This window comes from Trichosurus vulpecula, chromosome 7 (genome assembly GCF_011100635.1).
Source record: "Trichosurus vulpecula isolate mTriVul1 chromosome 7, mTriVul1.pri, whole genome shotgun sequence".
Classification (NCBI taxonomy): Eukaryota; Metazoa; Chordata; class Mammalia; order Diprotodontia; family Phalangeridae; genus Trichosurus; species Trichosurus vulpecula.
The window spans coordinates 58,392,677-58,410,596 of NC_050579.1; the positions used below are offsets into that span (position 1 = coordinate 58,392,677).

At 38.4% G+C, this 17,920-nt stretch overlaps 1 protein-coding gene across 2 annotated transcripts in view; it reads right to left on the reverse strand.

Moving 5' to 3' along the window:
• Positions 1-4,300: 4,300 nt before the first annotated feature.
• RAP1A (RAP1A, member of RAS oncogene family) overlaps positions 4,301-17,920 on the reverse strand; it is a 93,254-nt gene continuing 79,634 nt past the window's right edge. For both annotated transcript variants that reach the window (XM_036768072.1, XM_036768071.1), the window contains exons 5-8: positions 17,105-17,245; positions 14,018-14,161; positions 9,838-9,952; positions 4,301-5,256 (exon numbers count right to left, since the gene is read on the reverse strand). In XM_036768072.1, the coding sequence (XP_036623967.1) occupies positions 9,866-9,952; positions 14,018-14,161; positions 17,105-17,245 (372 nt within the window). In that variant the 3' untranslated portion in view covers positions 4,301-5,256; positions 9,838-9,865. The remainder of the gene's footprint in view (positions 5,257-9,837; positions 9,953-14,017; positions 14,162-17,104; positions 17,246-17,920) is intronic.

Here is a 17,920-nt window from a genome sequence, read left to right on the forward strand (position 1 = left end):
TCCCTCCCTGCAAGAAGGGGCCTAACCAGACCCTGGCCAAACACTCCAGCCACCCTGATCTTTAGACTGGGGCTGTCAGTGAGACAGGGACTGTTCTGAAATGAGAAACACCTTGGAAGGAGTAAGACAAGGCTAACATACAACCCTAACGAATGCAAATTCGACTTCCCTGTAATTCTAGTTTTGTCATCGATACCAGCTTATCAGAGCATTTGATCTGACCCACTTTCTCATGTTCCTCTAAGTACAGAGGAAGCAGCATGGGGCAGTAGAAAGAACACCCAGGAACAGGAGTAGGGAGACCTTGCCTTTGCCAGAGACTAGCTGTGTGTGCCTCTCTTTGGTCATCTTTTTTCCATTATCTATGAGATGAGGGGCGTGGACCAGATTAAAGTCCATTCCAGTTCTAAAAGTACATGATTCTATGATTCTTGGCTCCACAATAGGTTTTTTTTGCCTTGTTTCCCTTCTCCACCCCCCCACCCCCCACTTAAGCCCATTCTGAACTTGAATCTGGCCTCAGACACTGACTAGTTGTATCACCCTGGGCAAGTCATTTAACCCTGTTTGCCTCAGTTTCCTCATCTGTAAAATGAGCTGAAGAAGGAAATGGCGAACCGCTCCAGTATCTGTGCCAAGAAAACCCCAAATGGAGTCCCAAAAAGTCAGACATGACTGAAAACAACTCAGCAACAAATTATTATTATACAATAAAACATTTGGATAATCTGTGAAGATGAAATTCAGTGGGGTTAAATGTTAACTTCTTACATTTGGGTTCAAAAAAATCAATTTCACCATTACAAAGTCAGAGAGAGAAATCAGCAATTTATCTTGAAAAAGATCTGGCGGTTTTATGGACTGCAAACTCAACAAGTCAACAGTGTAATATGCCAGTCAAGCTAACGAAATCTTAGGCTGCATTCAGGGAGACAGAGCTTCTAGGAAGGAGTTACGAGTCATATTGCAGCCCGCCCTGCTCAACTGACCACTAGAGCTATGTGTTCTTTTCTAGGCACTTCAGTTTAGAAAGGTCTTGATAAACTGAAGAATTAGCTAGAGAACAATCAGAACTGAGTAGGTCTAATCTAAGGACTAAGGACTAATTGGAGTAAATGGGGATTTTAGCTCAGAGAAGACTTACAATAGTAGCTGTCTTCAGATACTGGAAAGGTTCATAGTGTGGTTGGCTTTGAAGATGCAGGTGGGAATGACGGCTAGAAGTTCAGAGGCAGATCTAGGCTTGATCAGGAAAAACCTCCTAACAATTAGAGCTATTCCAAAGTAGAACAGGCTGCCTTAGGAAGCATTCAGCTCCCTGCTTTTGGATGTCTTCAAACACGCAGGATTACCACTAGTTGGGCGTGTTCCAGTGGGTGGACTCAATGACCTGAGGCTCCTTCTAACTCCGTGATTCTACTTGACTCTGTAGTGGCAGAACAGGTATTGGGGTCCAGGGGTCCTGAGCTCTGGCCTGTGGACAGCTCCTTACTGCGGCTGTAGATAGCTGCTTTCTTACAAGCTCAGATGGGCCCATGTTTACTCAGTCTGGTGCGGACATACTTTCATTTCTTTATAAATGGGGGAGAGGTTCATAGGTCTGGCTCACTGAACAGTTGTGCTAACTTTTTGTGTATAATTAGACTGCAAAGGAGGAAGACTGAATGTTTCTTGGTATTTTCTACCGTCCTTAGGCATCAAAACTGCTACTAAATTTAGTTTCTTTGAAGTGCTTCCATTTGAATTCCTATTGATGTATTAACTAATGCTGAAGCCCCCTCTAGTGGACCTAGTAAGAATCATAAAGCTGAAAGGGACCATCCAGGCCATCTAGTCCAAGTTGGAAGAGACCTCAGAAGCCATGTGGTCCAAACTCCTAACTTTACAGATAAGAAAACCAAGGTGGAGGTTAAGTGACCAAGTCACACAGCTCGCAACTATCAGAGGAAAGATTTGAATGCGGGTCTTCTCACCAAATCCCGTATTTTAATGTTTTGATATATGTTCCTACAGCTGGAGTACCTTCATCTATCTAGAACACTGTTTCTTCAGCGGAAACTACCATGCATACTTCATGTGATCAAAAGCCTACTGCATCGCCTCTGCAGACAGCAGAGCCCCGCTTTGCACCTTGTCATCCCTGTTCCTGTGACCTCAGAATGTTCAGGGTTGAGGGTCCTAAGACGCCGTTTAGCTTACTCCCTACCTGAACAAGAATGCCTTCTACAGTATCCCTAAGCAGTCACTCAGCCTTTGCTTCAAGTTCTTCTGAGGAGACCCTACTAAACAGGGCAGTCCATTCTCTAGCTTTGTTTGGAAATTTTCCCTTTTAACAAGTTTAAATCTGCCCCTTTTTAAAATCTACCTACTGTTCCTAGTTCTGCCCTGAGGTCAGTCTTCCCCCCATGACTACCTTCAAACATTTGACAGAACTATGCTGTTTCTCCAGACTAAACATTTCAAGTTCCTTGAACTTACTTCCTATGACATTACCTTGGATGAACCATCTGGCTCCCCTTTCTCTGGATGCTCTCATACGTCACATTCTTGTAGACTCAGCCAGTGGGGAACAGTTTTTCACATACATACATACATACACACACATACACACACATACATATACACATACACAACAATGACAAAACCTAACTGGTTTTACCCTACAGAAATCTGGATTTCGCAAGCTATTCTTTTAGCCCATTTTGTACACAACTATAGATTCTTCCAAAGATGGCACTGAATGTCTCTGACATGAGTGCATGAGTTGCTTGTGTTTAGTTCTCAATATATGTGCCCTTGGCCCCACAAAGTTCATACTTATACCCAAAAAGATCATAGAAGATGTGACCCAGGGGACCCAACTAATACTACAAATAAAAAATAATACAAATCTGAAAACTATGTAGCCCACTGAGAGCCTTAAATCCATCAGCTCACACTTTGGGTAGGTGGGTAATACAAATATTATGATTCCTTAGCTAAGCTAAGTGGCTCAGCGTGGCTGAGATGTTCCCTGGATGGCTAGTGGGGCCAGGGGGAAAGCCGAAACTCTCACCTTTGAGATGTGGGGCTCTTTCCACCCCTGATACCCTGTGCTTCCCCAAAGGGGCCTGGGGTATGGCATTGGCAGTCAAGCAGGCTGTAACCTCAAGTTATATTCTTTTTATTTAGTTACTTCCATCTAATGTGGAAGCCCATACCACCTCTAAAAAGGCATAGAACAAGGTCATCTCTTAAAAGCTTTACTCGTTTATAAGAAGGTTATTTATATTTGTATATTTAAGAATGAAATCAATAGAAGATTAGTTTTAGATGAAGACATTATGTTTCCAGAGACCTCATAAAAAATACATTCCATGCTAACTAGGAAGAACTACCTACCCCTGCTTTTTCCACTTTCCTTCTTTTGCCCCTCAACCTAAGACAAATGCATAACTGGGTCAGTGAAAGAAAGGTGCTAGGAAACTAAAGTTTTATTAGGAACTTCTGGGAAAACACCAACATTTCCAAATGGTTTTTCTAAGTCACATTTTCTCAGGTTGGTAAGAACTTACATTTCAAACCTGATTGTTACATCAATTTGGTGATCAGCGAGCTAATTACACCCCTAGAAAATACCATTTATTTTTCAGTAAAATTTCTCATAACCACTTTCAATAAAATTATAACTAGATCCCTGAGCAATGTTTTAGGTTTGCTAGGAAGTCTCCTACTGAATGTTTGGGGGATGAGGCACAGGTTGTCCTAACCCTACCCCTTGCTCCCACAGAACACCAAGTACAATTCCAACTCCAATACGCTCTGAGCCTGCTGTTGCTTCATGGAGAACACATAGGTAATACTGACATAAATTCTTATTGCACCTACTCCCTGAATTTTGCAAAACTGAAAAACATTAGGATGGGGGAAAAAGAAAAAAAATTACCTTGCTATACATCACACTAAATTTAAAAATTGGCAAATTTCCAAATGACTGTTTTTTCACCCTAAAAAATAAGAGCAGTTGGCAGTATCCATTCTCCATCTTCTGACCCTGGCCCATTCTCTCTTCCTTTCCCCTCAATAAACTCAAACTGATTACAAAGCAACTTTGAGAAACTTCCCATAACACTTCATTCCTGAGCTGATGGACCTACATATTAACGATGGTAAAAGAGAAGATTCCCCAATGAAATTACAAGTACATAAAATTAAAGATCATAGTAAAAGTCATACCCTGATATAGTATTAAATTTTTTTAACATATAAAAATAATGTACACAGGGATTATTCAGTAGAACACAATCTTTAAGACCCAAGGGAATATACAAAATGGTTTAATGTAGCCCAATGTATTTTACTGTATATTAGGATTAAATACATTAGAACAGTAAGTCTGAATATGTTCCTTGAGAAACCATTACTATTAAGGTATAAAATCAACTATTACATAGGTACTGGGCAAGGAGGGGCTATTGCTACATTTCAAACAAATCAGTCCATATTTTTTAAAAAATCCCTTATCTGTGGAACAGTAACAAAAACACACAAACCAAATGAAAATGTACTAAAATTTAATCATTCATAAAAGCTGTAATTTAATCTGTGACAGTAAAACACAAGAAGCAATATTAGAGTTGGTTTAGTATATTATATATTTTAGCTTTGAAAGCCATAGAAATCAGTTATCCCAGTTTTTTTCCTATAAAAGACCCATTTTTTCCAAAGCATTATGCACAAACAATTTTAATTAGAATATAATGGCAGAATGATATTCCATAATTTTTAAATATAAAATGAAGTCAATGACTCAAAAAAGTTATTTGCTGCAGTGAGTTTGTGGGGAAATTTCATATTCTATATCTATATCATTATAGATATAAAGTATAATGGTTCAACTTTTTAGTGCTTGATGGGGGGGTTATGATAAAAAGGTCAATATGAAATCGTTTAATTAGAGTAGCAATATCTAACATTTGAAATGCATCCATGCTCTTTTGTATAATCATATTAGAGTCAAGTATATTTATTTTCACATCTGTTATAACTGCTATTGCAAAGGAGAAATACTATTGTCTTATTTTTCCAAGAGATATAACACAGAGCAATTTTTTTCTCCAGGGAACTTGTGCAAACCATTATAAGATCTAGATTCTTCACATAATATATAAAACAGGAGAAGCCTCTTCAGGTATGTTGTTAATTAATTAATGTATTTTTTTGAAGTCTGGAATGCTGGCACTTTCCAATTAGGCAACAGTTCTTCATTCCTGTAATCTTGAATAGGAACAAAAGAAAAAGTTAATTTCTTGATACAGAGAACACAAGGACACCCAATAGTGAAACCCAATTGGGGCTGACTACCACTAGAGGGCTATAAGTACTTAGAACACACAAGACATGTGTTGCTTGTGGTAGAAGCAAGAAAACAGTAAAAGGCAAGAAGGTTATTTTAATTTCTCTCCACTATGAGTCCTTTATATGTAAATCAAACACACAGGACCAGACTGACTCCGAGAGGCCTACAAATGGCTTGTGACGTCTGGGCAGGGAGCTTGCTCCCTCCATTCTGTGGGTTGGCACCTTCTCTGAAACTGAAAGTCTTAGGAAATTGCCAGATAACTGAGAAGTTAAGGGACCTGACCAGGGTCACACAGCCAGCAGAGGTGAGAGGCAAAACCTGAACCCAGAGCTTTCTGAATTTGAGACTAGCTATGTCCCCTGGACCACGCTGTCCTCATGTTTACTGCTTCATTTTTATTTTATATCTGATGGCATCATTTGGGGAAAGAAAAAAAAGAACGTTGTTCTATACAAATTTTATTTTTACCATTATCATAGAACAGAAGAGAGAAGAGAGGTCTCCCAATTAAGGAATCCTGCCCAACTGCTAGACTTTTCATGAACAAATTTAAGATTCTGAAAAGTTCTACTAGGCATAATGAGATACAGCATACTCTTGGTAGGAATGTGAGTTTTCTTCTATCCCCACAGACCCACTACAAAAGTAACAGGTTAGACAGATGGGCTACAGCAGAGAACCCTCCCAGTGACCTGTACAAACACCCGATGGAGGGAGGATGGCACTGCTGCCCTCATGAAGTCCTTTCTGACCTAGCGTTCCTACAACCAGCCGACAACAAAAAACCATTTTGTAAACAGTGAAACTCCATTCATTCATGAAGCTTTGTGTCTGTAGATGATAGCACTACACTCTGTACATATGAATAATCAGTTACAGCAAAGCACACAACAAATAAAAGGCTTTATAGCTATGATCTGACCTAATACTTTTGTCACCAACAAGCATCTGTCACAATGTGCCGGGCAGGGTAGGGTGCTAAGTGCTACGGGGAGAAAGAAAAAATAAAAATGATCCCAGCCCCCAAGGAGCTTACATTCTAATGGAAGAGACAACATACACAGACAAGGCACATACAAAGCAGGTGTGTTTCCTGAGCCTCCACTGGGAAGTGAAAGTGGATTAACAGTAGAGTTTTCAGAGCTAAGGAAGGTGTGCCAAAGGATGGGTATCTACTCCCAAAGCTTTGGGCTCAGGTTAAAATCTTCCCTTTACAAAAAAACCAAAACAAAACCCAAAAACAAACAAAAAAAACCCCCCAATCTATGGGATCACAAGAGGCCAGCAGATGGCTCCTCTTCCACTAAAGGAAATTATATCTGCATGAAACAGACTTAAATGGAATTGGCTAATCAACTTTAAATCCACAGGCAAAGAGGGAAGGGGGAACATATATAAATTATGTATAATGTATGCATGTATATGTATGATATATACACACATATAATATATGTACGTATATATAGGAACGAAGGACCCATCCTCAACTTCCAAAAAGAAACCCCAAGATACCCACTTCTAAATGATCAATATTTAAAGTCATTAAGCTATAGTAATATCTAAGCAAGATATCTAAGGAAGAAATTATCTGCTGACTGTTGTCATCATTCAATTACGTCATTCAAAACCAGCTTAATTCTACTTCCAGAGCATCTCTTCATTCACACAGCCACCAGCCCAGTTCAGGTTCTTATCATTTCTTGCCTAGGTACCTTGTTAACAGTCAGTCCCCCAGCTTCTAATCTGCCCTTCCTTAATCCATCCTCTACACAGCCGCAGGTCTGTCTAAACACATAAGCTCCTTCCTCTCTCTCCTGCCATTCAAGAAGTGTCAGTGGCTCCCTACTGACTTTAGAATACAATACAAACTTCCCAACGTGGTAGTGAATCAATCCACAAATATCAGTTAAACATGCCAGGCACTATGCTAAACACTGAGGATATCAGAGGTGCAAAAAATGAAGCAATCTTCACTCAAAACAAACTTATGTTCCAGCTCTTCACAGGTTCACTCTCACAAGTCTGTTCACTTATCTTTTTTTTTCATGTAACAACAATCAGGTAACATTTATATAGCACCCACTATGTGCCAGGCACTGTGCTAAGTGTTTCACAACATCTCATCTGGTCTTCATCACACCCCTGCGGGGTAAATGCTATGATTTCCCCCTATTTTACAGATGAGGAAACTGGAGCAGGCAGCCTGGGGTCACCCAGCTGAGGAGTGCCTGAGGCTGGATTTGAGCTTTGAGCTCTGTGCCCTCTGGCGCCCCCTAGAATCCTTGTATTATTACACAGTACAAAGGTCTAAACGTACATCATCATCACATTTAGTTCTTGTGTACTTGAATGTTCTCATGGATGGCACAGCTAGATGTGAAGTTAGAAAGATCAGGGTCCAAACCAAACTTTGAAACTTGGTAGCTATTTGACTAGGGGGATTTCCTGATCCCTTCAGTTACAGCTTTCTTTCTTTTTATACTGTGTGTTTTATACACACATACACACATACACACTCTCTTTTTCTCTCATGTCTGTTTACATTTTATGTCTCTTAGAATGTAAACTCTCTGAGAAAACTGACCTTTTTTGTTTTTAATCTTTGTGTCACCAGTGCCCAACATACATGTTTAATAGTTATACTCAACATTAACTGAAATAACTTTTATTCGTTTTTAATTCATATGAGATAAGACCTCAGGGTGGAGTGGACAGAAGGCCACTGGGAGTCAGAAGGACCTAGCCTCCAGTTCCTCCTGGGTCGCACGCTGGCTGTGTGATGCTGGGCAAGTCCCTTCACTTTTCAGTGTCCCAGGAGGCTCTTTAAGACTATCAGTGGCCAATCTAAATGACAAAGGAAGTTTCTGCTACCAGTGTGGACAGGCCTGTCCAAAAAAAAATTCAAGCAGTATTAACATTAACTCAGAGAGCTGCTACTTGGGGCCTGAAGCAGGAATCCACTAAAAGCCATACAGTTAAGGTTTTCTGGCTAAATGCTAACTTCTCTAATAAACATGGCTAAGGAAAAGCAGCTACCATCCAGAAGATGTTATTTATTGGCCTTTTCTCCCTCCTATAAGGATTTGTGATTTTTTCTACTGACATTAGTTGAAAACCCTCAACAACTCAGAAGGCATTTTTTAAGACTTGTTGCAGTCAAAATAATCATTAATCTCTGGATAATTTGGTGATGACACTCTTTAAACTCACTGAGATGGCTTCCCTCTTTTACCTACCTCCTACCTGCTACTGGAGTTAACTGTCTACTTTCAGACAAAGGTCCCTAACCCTTTTTGTGCCATGCACCCTTCTAGCAGTCTGGTGAAGCCTACAGACCCCTTCCTTGAAGAATGTTTTTAAATGAATAAAATAAAATACATAGAATTACAATGGAAACTAATTATACCAAAATAAAGATATAATCTCCCCTTCCCACCTCCCACCCCACCAAACTCATGGATCTGAGGTTGAGAACCTGTTTTAGAAGGTTGCTCAGTGCTTAGCACAGTGGCTGGTACATAGTAGGCACTCAATAAATATTTACAGATTGATTCAGGCTTTTAGGGAATCATGTATTATTAGTTAAATTTAATTTAGTGCAGTAGAAAAGGTAATTTGCCAAATGAATCCAAGTGATCTCAAAGAGTTAGTAGAACTCTCCAGAGGGAACAATTTAGTTCCTTCTTATCAAAGAAAAATGAGGCTTAGGTGTTAATTCTCACCAAAACATTACTATTAAAATTTCTTTCCAGGCAGTGGACTTGTTTATAGTATTGATGGTGACAAATAGAATTATTCAGAGAAATGACATAAGCAATTAAAGAAAACAAGTGGGTTCACAAAACCCAAATTCTAGCTGGGTAGGCAGCCTAAATGTTGCTTCTCCTCAGAGGGCTCCCTTAAATTAGTACATGTGATGCTTAAAGTCAGAAGTAGTTCTGATATTCTTGGATAAATTTATTTGAAAGACAAACAAAATAGGCCTAACGAGATGATTTGTATAAAAATGTGTTTGATGGCTGACACTGAATGGAAAGGACTTTCAATGCCCAGGTAGGTAAAATGGTCAATGATAGGGATACTTGGAGATAAAGGGTCTCACTCTGGGGTTCCTTTCCTAATAGACCAATGCCACTGGTAAATGTGTCAATTTTGGAGAAAAGAGAACTTGTCCACTTAAAGAATATTTCAATCAAAGCTGGCTATGGTGCGTGATTCCTGGCAGCTTGTTTCAGCCTTGTCCCACCCCACCCCCCCCCCGGGAGCTACTGCTGTCTCACTTGAATGCTGCTTAATTCTCAGCCTTCCCTCTAGAATAGCAAGAACCTGCCTGAGCCTGGGGGAGATGGGTGAGAGAACCTGATATTATGGAAATCAGAAAAGACCAGCAACCCTTCACTAAGGCAGAAGGGTAGGTGCTTGCAGGTAGGGGAAAAAACAAACATGATGCTATTCACCTGTACCCACTCATCCACCTGAAAGCCCTGTGATCTTACCTGGCTCAGAGCTGCTGCATGGTGGGGTCTAAAGCAGCAGGCAGGATTTCTTTTTAGGTTTCTTCTTTTCCACTGGTGTTTTTCTATTTATTTGTCTGACCAGGTCATAAAATATCTAAAGGAAAAAAAATAAAATGGACATTTAGTCAATTAATACTTGGGAATTCGTTCCACAAAAAGAGATCCCTCTGATACGTCCCTTTCAAGGCTGTACTTTACACCACTGTTATAAAGAGGGTTGTCTCAGAAAGTGCCAAATCTTTCAGGAGACACAGTGCATACATAGCAAAACTTATGCTACAGCACAGAATATAATTCTTTGTTCTCAACGAATAAATAAATTGAGGGAACAAGGTGCTGGGAAACTAGGAAACCATTAAACTTAACTAAATGGACTTACTGAAAATTTAACAATTAAGAAACTTTATGCTATGTGGAATTTGTTAACTTTTTAAACTTCTAACGAGGCACAGGGAAGAGGCACAGAAGGACTACTACCACGTGGTTAAACACCATTTACAATTTGAAATCCTATCCAAAAAAACTCTTGTGAGCCTAATTTTCAGGTATTTCTGGTCCAGAACATAGGACTCTACTGTTTGATTTTAATTATAAAAAGCAAACGGGTGATGAGATACTAGTTAACCATCAGATTTAACGAACTGGACTGAGTTAAATGAATTCAGAAGTCCTGATTTCTTTTTCCACATATGGAATTTTAAAAACCACGACAATATTATAACAGCGTCTCCTCCTTAATTTCACAAAAGCAGAGATTTTAATTCTAATAGGCCTCAATGCCTCACCAGGGAGGGTCACATAGTGGAGAGGGACCAGTCTTGGAGTCAAGGAAGACTACTAGTTCAAGTTCTATCTCTGACACATACAATCTGTGTGACCCTGCACAAGTAATTTAACCTTTCAGTGTTCTAGGTCAGGGCTTCTTAAACCTTTTTCTCATGACCCCTTTTTGAGTTTCTGCATTGTTCCTTGGCGCTGCATGGGTGTGACAACTTGCGCAGTGCAAAGTGAGCATGTCCTGTGTTCAGAACTAAGGCTGCAGCGAAGCTGTGAGATGCAACATGGGCAACTACCAGAAACACCTTGGATTCATTACGCGCTTGATTCTGAATTAATTTTTGGTCACTGCCCATTCAGAAACCTTCTACAATTCCCAAATTTTTCACAATCCCAGTGTGCACTTAGGCAGCTCTTTAAGATGATTTGCAGAGCAGGTGCAGAGATGCATTAGATGAAGGCTTTTCTCATTAAAAGTTTCCTAAGCCAATGAAATCACAAGGCCAGTAACAGAAAAAACCCTCCATGTGGAACACAGAGCAGAGGCTCTGGTAAGTTCCTGAAGCAGCACAAGCTTTAAGTCTGAGCACGGGAATGGCCTGTTACTCCTGCTATCCCAAGGCCAGCAGGGAGAACTTCAGACATGGTCATCACTTAAGGGAGGGAGAATTTCAGCCACAGCAGCACAGGGATATCATCTACTAACAGAAAGAGGTGGGCATCAGGAGGACACATCCACACAGATAAAGTCCTGGATCATGTCAATATATATTTGTACCTGTTTATGAATTCCTCTTAAAAAAAAAATCCAAACCAAATCCAAATAAACCCAAAACCGAGACAGAGAGATAGAGAGAGAGAGAGAGAGAGATAGATAGATAGAGAGAGAGAGAGGGAGAGAGAGAGAGACAGAGACAGAGAGAGAGAGAGAGAGAGAGAGAGAGAGAGAGAGAGAGAGAGAGAGAGAGAACTGACATATCTACTCCATCCCAGGTGACTTTTCATCACACTCCCCCTTTAAATACGATTTGTTCCTTTTCTGCAGGGTTTCTTGAACAAAAAAATAACAGGGTTATTTTGTTATTTGTGTGGAGAATGGACTGGGGAGGTTACAGTTATTTGATTCTTACAACAACTCTGAGGTGGGTGGCTCATATCCAGAGAACAAGTAACAAGCTTTGAAGTATCATTCTTTCTACCTCAATGCAACAGATGGTTCAGAAAATCCATGAAGCTTTACTGGTGGGGAGATGGAGTTGAACGGTCAAGTTTAAAATTAGTGCTTTTGGAAGCATAAAATTACTTGCAATGATTTGAAGTTCCTTCTTATTGCTAATTGAAAGGATAAAAGGAAGACAGAATTGAAGTTTTGCATTTTTTCCTCTATTCCTAAATTGGGATATCTGGATTCTATTGATTATGTCAGCCTTGGGATGAAGCAGTCAGCTCTCCATAAAAGTTAGTGCGCTCCTATTTGTATAAACTGATACTCATAGCATTAGTGATACAGACTAAAAAAACAGTTTAAAGGTGTTCTTGAGGTAACTTCAATCTGCTGCCAATACATCTGTGTAGATAACATGTGAAAGAAACTATTATATGAGTATTTGCAATGTCCTTTTCCAGTTTTTAGGAAACTGGGAAGCCACACAAATTTGCTATGTATCGAATATGAGCAGAAAGCTCCAGCATCAAAGTAAAATACTCAAAACGACTCCTACATAGGATTCTTAAGTTGTAATGAGAGAAAAGAATGATAAATGGTCCAAATGATTACATTGTGAAAAACCATTAGCATGAAATTTGTGTTTCAAACAAGTTAAAATGTTTCTTAGTGTGTTTAACATGGTTAGTTCCAGGTCACATTTATTGACAACTAAAATCACTGGAACCTGAGGGAAGAAAAAATAAAAATGAGTATCAACGTATGGTTATTTGTCCTCAATAACTTTTCAATAGTCATTATATTGTAAAAACATGAGTCTGAAATGGAAGAGACTTCTTGGAGTCCATCTCCACCACTTTAGAGATGAGGAAACTCTGACCTAGGGAGGTTCAGTATCAGTTGGTGGCAGAACCATGATGATATTTTTTCTGAAGATTATTTAATAACCCTCAAGATCTCCAAACCCAAATTATTATTTTACAATAGGGAAAATCAGAGTAAATACTGAGCAGTAAATAGTATACTAGGTACAAATGAAGAAGGTAATGGGCTCCATTAATTTCCTGTTTTTTTAATTTATCATTTGTTAATGCTAGTTTTCTACAAAAGTTAAGTTTTGGTATTCACGACTCAGGAGAGAGGAATAGACAATTGGTAGAAAGCTAACTCCTTTTGCCAGCACTTGAAGAGGTCCAGGAAATTCTGGCAAGAGAAGTTAGAGTAGTAGTTATAAATTAAGGAAATCCTGGAGAGTAAAGGCAAATCAAAAGCAGTATCTAAGGCCAGAAAGAAACAGTAACCTTAACATTGGAGCCTAACCACATAAGTACACCACTCCTTTAAATGGCAATGTCATAAACAGACCCAGACATCTCAGATATCACTTTGGGCTCATTTAGCAGGACTAAGGCACACATGAGCACCACTCAAACCAAGCAGTTTACTTTGAAATCAACAAAGACAAGGAGATTCTCTCAGGTTTTTGCTTTGGTGGCCCAGAATTTACATTTATGGCACCACAGAGACACTTGAATCCATATTCATTTTTCCTGGGCCCTTGTAATTCCTCTCCTAAAGCATTAAGCTGTATCCAAGGCAGCTGTTTTAGAAACTCTTCCAACTCAACCCAGGCAATAGATAATGGACATGGCAGAATCTGGTCCTGGTACAGTATGCCTAACAAGAGCAGTCCAGACAGAGGGCAGGGACTAGAAAAGGGCTTATGCACCTGCTAGAGTCCTCCTGACTCCAGGGCTGGTGCTCTACTCACTGTGCCACCTAGCTGCCCCTCTTTCTGACTTCTTAATCAAAGAATTTATAGATGATATTTGGAAAGGAATTTATTTCAATATAAATCTTGATGGAATGGTTTTGCAGAGCATTCAGTGATAGGCTGTTTAGAGGGCATTTAGAAGAAAGGTAAACGAAAGTTTCTATGTTCTTTTCAACAAAAACTGAACCATAAATTTATGTGTTCATGTTAAGTAAGTCTTAGATAACTTTATATATAAAGGGATCCAAAGCAAAACTAAACTACAAGCACATATCTGTCAGTATGTAGTTTCTAGAAATTTACCTAGATGTTTTAAAAAATTGTTCAAATTCAGATTACTTAGAAAGAGGATTGATATTTTAAAATGCATTTTTATATTTTGGCAGTTAAGGCAAAGGAAAAAGAGAGACAAGTGTTTGCATATCTTAGCAGCTAAAGGTTACCTCGTTAACGTTGATCTTTGACTTTGCAGAAGATTCTAAAAAGGCACAGTTACACCACTGTCTTGCTAAATTCTGACCCTGTTCTTTGCCAACTACTCGCTCATCTTCCAGGTCACATTTATTGCCAACCAAAATCATGGGAACCTGAAGGAAAAAAAAACACTGAAATCAGTATCAACATATTGGCTATTTATCCTAATGCCAGACATTTTGGTAAAATTCGATAAAGCCTTGTGCTTGCCTTTTAATACATGTCAAAAAGAAAAGTGGAAGAGAGATACACACCTATTAGTTCTACACAAGGTATACTAAAATCCTCTCTTATGTGTTGTTATTGGAGTTGTTTCAGTCATATCTGACTCTTCATGACCTCATTTGGGTTTTCTTGGCAGAGGTACTGGAGTGGCTTGCCATTTCCTTCTCCAGCTCATTTTACAGATGAAGACTGAGGCAAACAGGGTGAAGTGACTTGCTCAGAGTCACACAGCTAGTAAGTGTCTGAGACTATATTTGAACTCAGGTCGTCCTGACTCCAGGCCTGGCACTCTATCCACTGTGCCATTGATAATTAAATTCTAAGCAGAAAGTCACAGGAGCTAGAAGCTTTTTTGAATTTCATTTCTTGAGATTCAAATCCCACTACCCAACCTCCACAATGGTTTAGACTCAAAAATCCAACTTTAACTATAGCTCAAAGACAAGCTTTTTGAGGTTACATACATTCACATATAAAAGAGAAAGTTTCAGTGTACTGTTTATTACTCTAGTAATTAGCTCTAATCTAGCATATTAGATCATAACCATATAAACAAATTACATATTAACATCATAAAGGGATCCAAAGCAAAACTAAACTACAAGCATATAGAATGAAAAACATCAATTTACCAAACAAAAATAGCGCTATTTTATTTATACTTTTAGGATAGTGAATGTATGCAGTTCAACATTCCACACAGTACAGTTCTTGGAATAGCTTAGCATTATTCTGGCCCAAATGTTAATTAAAAAAAAAAGCCAGCACTCAGGTTAGAGGAACTACAATCCTCACTAAATGAAGATCAAAGATGATTTAAAATGCTACTAAAATACATACCTAGAATGATGCTCTCAAAAGTAGTAATTTAAATCTTAAACTGATATTAGAAAAAATTCTAGGGATTTATTTTTCTTCCAGAGGCAATACAAACACGTAAGAGGTAAAAAAAAAAGATTAAGTGTTTAGGAATAGTCTAGACTACCCCTGAACTTACATGTGGCACGTTCATAACCTGCACTAAGCTAGATAAACTGCAAGATGACCAGCTGCAAATGCAAGAAAGCTAGAAGTAAGCAGCTCTCTCAAGCTGCTTTAGCAAACAGCCAACTATTGCTGACAAGGAGGGGAAAACACTATTAATGAAGACAGTTTAACCCCCGGGGGTTTGCGTGAATAAACAGAGAAGAAATAAATTTAATATCTACAATCAGAAATAAGCCTGACTGGGGATTAGGAACAATGTCCCACCCACTGTTCCAAGTTCTGCTCTCTGGGAACAGGCAGACCAAGTCCAACCCCATTTCCCCATGACAGCAATCATATAAATCCTCCACTAAGTCTTGTCTTATCCACGTAAATGTCCCCAGCTCAAGCATGAAGCTGTAGAAAGTGCTTAATTTGGAGTCAGAGGAATTCAACTCTAGCTTTCTTACTACTGGTGTCATCTTGGGTTCACCTAATCATTCTGGGCCTCAGTTTTCTGATCTGTAAAATGGCATTAAACGAGATTTCCTCTGGGGTCTCTTCTAATTCTAACTATGGAATTCGTCTGGCAGCCCAAATTTAAAGGCCAGATTGGGAAGATCTGCTTGTATGCAGCCTTGAGTCCCTTGTTCTTTTTACTTTAAATGACTCAGAACTTTTGATCTATTATAGTACTCACAGAATTATTCTGAGGTTCAAATGAGATAATAAAGGATAAAGCTCTTAGCACAGTACCTGGTAGTATAAGTGCTATAGTAACAATGATGGTGGTGATTATTATTATTATTATTCCTATTGTTAGTGTGAGACACAAGAATGGTATGAGATGATGGAAGCTCCCTTGAGAAAACTCTAGGGAAAAGGTTTCATCAAAAAATAAACACATTTCAGGAAACCACAATTCAACTCTCATTAAAGAAGACAAGATATTTACTCTTTCACTGCGGGACAGAGGAACAATGTTTCTAGCTTTTAACATAAGCAATGCTAATAGTGACATCTTTATATCACTACCTTATGTCAGTATAAAAACACAGGCTTGTTAAACTGCTTATGTGAATTAGCCATGAGAAAGAAGATAACTTATTCATTAGGTCATGGTTGGTTATGAGTCATATAAATTTTTTCCTCATGCAACATTACCCAAGGTTAAAGATCTGAGTAGACACATGGGGATCCTATTAATAATTACACAACATAAAACCATGGAATATAAAAAGCAAAGGTACAAACAGATTTTTATTTTCTAATTTATACCAAAGAGAAATTCTCTGTTGCTCAAAAGAGAGTTAACCTGACATGAATTTCCCTTCTGCTAAGATCTAACCAATTTATATGACAATGTGCTTAGCTATCTACCTAAAAGTTTCATTAACAGACAAAACAGCTAAAATAGTTATCATTCTGATTATAGAAAAGATAGCATGTTTAAAATTTTAAAATCTAGTTAATTAAAACCCTCAAATAACTGAGGGAGAAAGAAAAAAATAAAAATTATTCCATTACTATTAAGAGGCATTAATTATTCATCTAGTTTTGGGATTTAAACATTGACCCTTTTCATGAAACCTTCCTCAATAACTCTCGCTTATAGTAATATCTCTTTTATTCAACTGCTTTTTGTGCCCTTTAGAAGACCTATCAATTACACTAGTGCAATTATCTGCCCAGTACAATTAAGCACCTTACATAGGATGTCATCCTTCACTGCTGTGAAGGAGGGAGTCTATACTTTACACTCTTCAGAGCACCTAATACTCTGTACAATCTATTGATAGAAAGAAATTTGCTTATCTGACATGGAAGAATTTTATTGCTAAGAGGGGATATAAAGTATTACTTACGTCTTCTGTATCTTTAACTCGCAGAATCTGTTCCCTCAAGTCCTGTAAGTCATTAAACGTGGACTGAGCTGTAATAGAATATACTAGTGCAAACCCTTGGCCATTCTTCATATACAGATCTCTCATTGCTGTAAATTGCTCCTATAATAAAAAATGAAAGTGAAGACAATTAAAAAATTTGATTTATGTTAATTAACTGGAATCTTTTTCAAAATAAAAGAATTTAAGAATCATTCGGTTATTTCATGGCAAAGAAAATAAAATTTAACATACAGATTTTATAAACAAATCTTTACCTAAGTGAAAGAAATGCTTCTGTTTCCATCCATGGGACAAATCATATAACTCTAGAGACAGAAGAGTTATGTAAGATAATCCACTTCAGTCTTCCTGCTCTTACACAAGAAGTGTCAGCCAGTGATGGTTTTTTATTTTAAAAGAACAGTGCATCTCCCCATCTATACCTTCTAACCCATGCTATATAAATTCAGATCATGAACTACATTCTAAAAAATGAATTAACAATGTTTGTGAAAGTCACAGTATTTTCTGGACTGGGTCACCTTCTGAGAACTTTTCCAACTGCTGAGCTATAATCCTATGATCAATCTAAACCTTTCAAGAGAGAAGGCTATATATTCTTTTCTGTAAATCTCCATGGAGAACTGACAACCTCCTTTGGTGGCCCATACCGATGTTGAGTACCTCAACAGAGAAGAGGCTCTTACATTAAACTAAAATATCTTCTGTTTTACTTAATACCTATTTAGTTTTGTTTAGGAACAGTTTGTTAGGAACAGAGATTACAACTAGCCA